A 2,814-nucleotide genomic window follows, 5' to 3' on the forward strand; every position below is an offset into this window, starting at 1 on the left:
ATAGACAGCATGGTTATTGTCCAGGTGTGCCCTAGACTTGCCCCAATAAAAGGCCACTCTATAAAGGGCCATTTTGTTTTACTGGTGGGATCTTGACACTCATGAAACTGGACAGTTTCCAGTGGGAAACATCTCCTTCGTGTAGAGTTGATCAGGTTGTCGATTGTGGCCTGTAGAATATTGGTCCACTCCTCGGCGAAGTTTCTCAAACATGCTGCCGTATACGCCAATCCCGAGCTGGCCATGCAAGAACTGGGATGTTTTCAGCTTCCAAAAATTGTGTACAGATCCTTGCAACAAGGGGCCGTGCAATATCATGCTGCAACAGGAGGTGATGTTCTTGTATGGCACAGCAACAGGCCTCAAGATCCCCTCATGGTATCTCTGGGCATTCAAAATGCCATCAAAGAAATGCACTTGGTTCTTTGTCCATAACATGCCTGCCCATTCCATAACTCCACTGTCTCCATGAGCCATTCGCAAAACCGCTTTTCTCCACGACAGAATCTGATCATTTTTGTTGATTGCATGAACACTTCCCAACTGAAAAGTTGTAGTATTTCAGTGCAAGGCTGATTTTCTATGCTTCAGAATCTGCTGGAATTTTGTTAAAGGCATAACAGTTGGCGTTACGGTAGTTGAAAGATAAGTCCACACCGCTCTTGCGTCAATATGCAACACTTTACTAACATAAAAAATCTGCTAGAATTACATTAATTACATACCGGTAAATGCTTTAATAGTCACGAGAGTCCATCCATCCATCCATCCATCTTCTTGACCGCTTTGTCCCTTTCGGGGTCGCGGGGGTGCCGGAGCCTATCCCGGCTACTGAAGGGCGAAGGGGGGGTTCACCCTGGACAGGTCGCCAGTCTGTCGCAGGGTCTCAATCACACACACATCCACACCTAGGGGCAATTTAGAGTCACCAATTAACCTATGAAGCATGTTTTTGGACGGTGGGAGGAAGCCGGAGTCCCCGGTGAAAACCCACGCATGCACGGGGAGAACATGCAAACTCCACACAGAAAGGTCCCAGCCGGGAGTCGAACCGGGGCCTTCTCGCTGTGAGGCGAGAGCGCTAACCACTGCGCCACCGTGCAGCCGTCACGAGAGTCAAGAAAACAAAATGTGTTTTCGCATGAGGAATAATGAAGAATATAATGTAGCATCAGTCTCTCCAGGTCTCGCACTGAGTTGCAGAGACATAATCTCTTTAAGTCTCTTGGTTACTCTAGGCCGTGACCAACGCTGTACAGCTTACAACGTCTCTCAACAACAGCAAAATAAACGCCCCCCACAAAGTTTTTTTTTTGTCTATTTTTTATTTATTAGTGGGGCTACACTCTCCAAACGCCTTACTACCATCTCATGCCCCAGCCCCCTTCCCCTAAAACCCCTGACAACGGGTTGAATGACAGAACCAAGGGCCAACAAACATATCTGCCTGGTGTGTTCACTGAACCCTGGACATTAGTGGAATCCAAACAGCCACCCAGCCCAACTTAATCCACTTCAACACTTTTCTTCTTTTTTTTTTCAATCCGCAGCAAAACAAAGTCAAAGAAAATGTCGAATACCAGAAGACCAGAAGAACTGATCAATTTATGATCAATTTGATCGTGGTCTAACTCAGGTGGAGATTGTGCTGATGTTTTTGGTCATAGACAACGTTCAAATCAGTCGTCATTTGAGGAGAGGGTTGGCTGCGCAGGTGCCTGCTATTCAGGAGTCCTGGGGTTGTTGTCAATTTCATCAGTGACTAGATGAAGGGAGCAGGCCGTCTACATGGTTACAGAATGATGCATGGGAGGCAGAATAGAATAACTATGTTTCACTCGGGACTTGGTCTTTTATCTTCAGAAAAGAAGTGTTTTCTTGCAATAACGAGATGATCTCGTTATCACGAGAAAACATAAAAAATAATTAGTGGGATAGGCCATTTTTGGCACTGGAATTTAACAAGTTCCTCACCTGTGATCATTTGAGTGATTGGAAAACCTGAATTTAATTATCTGGACATACGAGTGAATATTTTTGACATAACCTACATATGTATGGGACGGGCTCATAAAGCTATGAAACAAGCCCCTTCTCTGACCCTCATGCTTACATATGAAAAGCGCGCGTTGAATCTGTCGACGCCTGGTGGCGATACAAGGGAACTGCAGCTGGAGCAGGCGGTGGAGGAACACGGAGCTCAGAGCGCACCACCTCCTGTTGCTGCACCTCACTGTGGGATCCGCTGTCGACCTTTCAGACCACACTCATGAACGCCGAAGCCGTTCCCACATATCTGCCCGCTATGCGCGACCAGGACGGCGGGGAGAAGCTCCCAACACGGCGGCGTCTGCTCTGAGTCCGGACGCCAGAACCGTGGGCTCGTCGGTCCGGGGATTTCTGTTCTTTTTCTTTTTTTTTCTTCTTTCTTTCCCGCCCCCCACCCCTCAAAAACACAACTTGTGAGAGAAGTCGCTCTGTGCTGCCGCTGCTGCTCCTGGAGCGAGGGAGGTCCGCTCGGAGCTCCGAGCGGAGAAAGTTTGGGAGGAGAGCAACAGAGGTTTCCGGGGGACATGCAGCCGGCGGAGGAATGAGAGCAGCAGCGAGCCACCGGCGGTCCTTCCAGCGGTTCTGCTGCTGCGGGGTCGGGCTGCTCTCCGTCATCTGGCTCACCCAGGTCATCCGGGCACCAGGTGGGAGCTCACGTTCAGCCACGCAAGCCTCCACTCACCACTCACCTGCACCTCAACAGGAAAAGAACTTTCACATTAAAAGCTATTTTTAATTAAAAAAAAAAGAAGATTTATAAAAATG

General features: G+C 48.4%; 1 protein-coding gene across 1 annotated transcript in view; it reads left to right on the top strand.

Moving 5' to 3' along the window:
- The first annotated feature begins 1,629 nt into the window (after window positions 1-1,629).
- Window positions 1,630-2,814, top strand: part of LOC112140865 (sodium/potassium/calcium exchanger 3) — a 32,905-nt gene continuing 31,720 nt past the window's right edge. The window contains exon 1 of the mRNA XM_024263885.2: window positions 1,630-2,693. Coding sequence (XP_024119653.1) covers window positions 2,591-2,693 — 103 coding nt within the window. The 5' untranslated portion in view covers window positions 1,630-2,590. The remainder of the gene's footprint in view (window positions 2,694-2,814) is intronic.

Source organism: Oryzias melastigma, linkage group LG14 (genome assembly GCF_002922805.2).
Source record: "Oryzias melastigma strain HK-1 linkage group LG14, ASM292280v2, whole genome shotgun sequence".
Taxonomy (NCBI): Eukaryota; Metazoa; Chordata; class Actinopteri; order Beloniformes; family Adrianichthyidae; genus Oryzias; species Oryzias melastigma.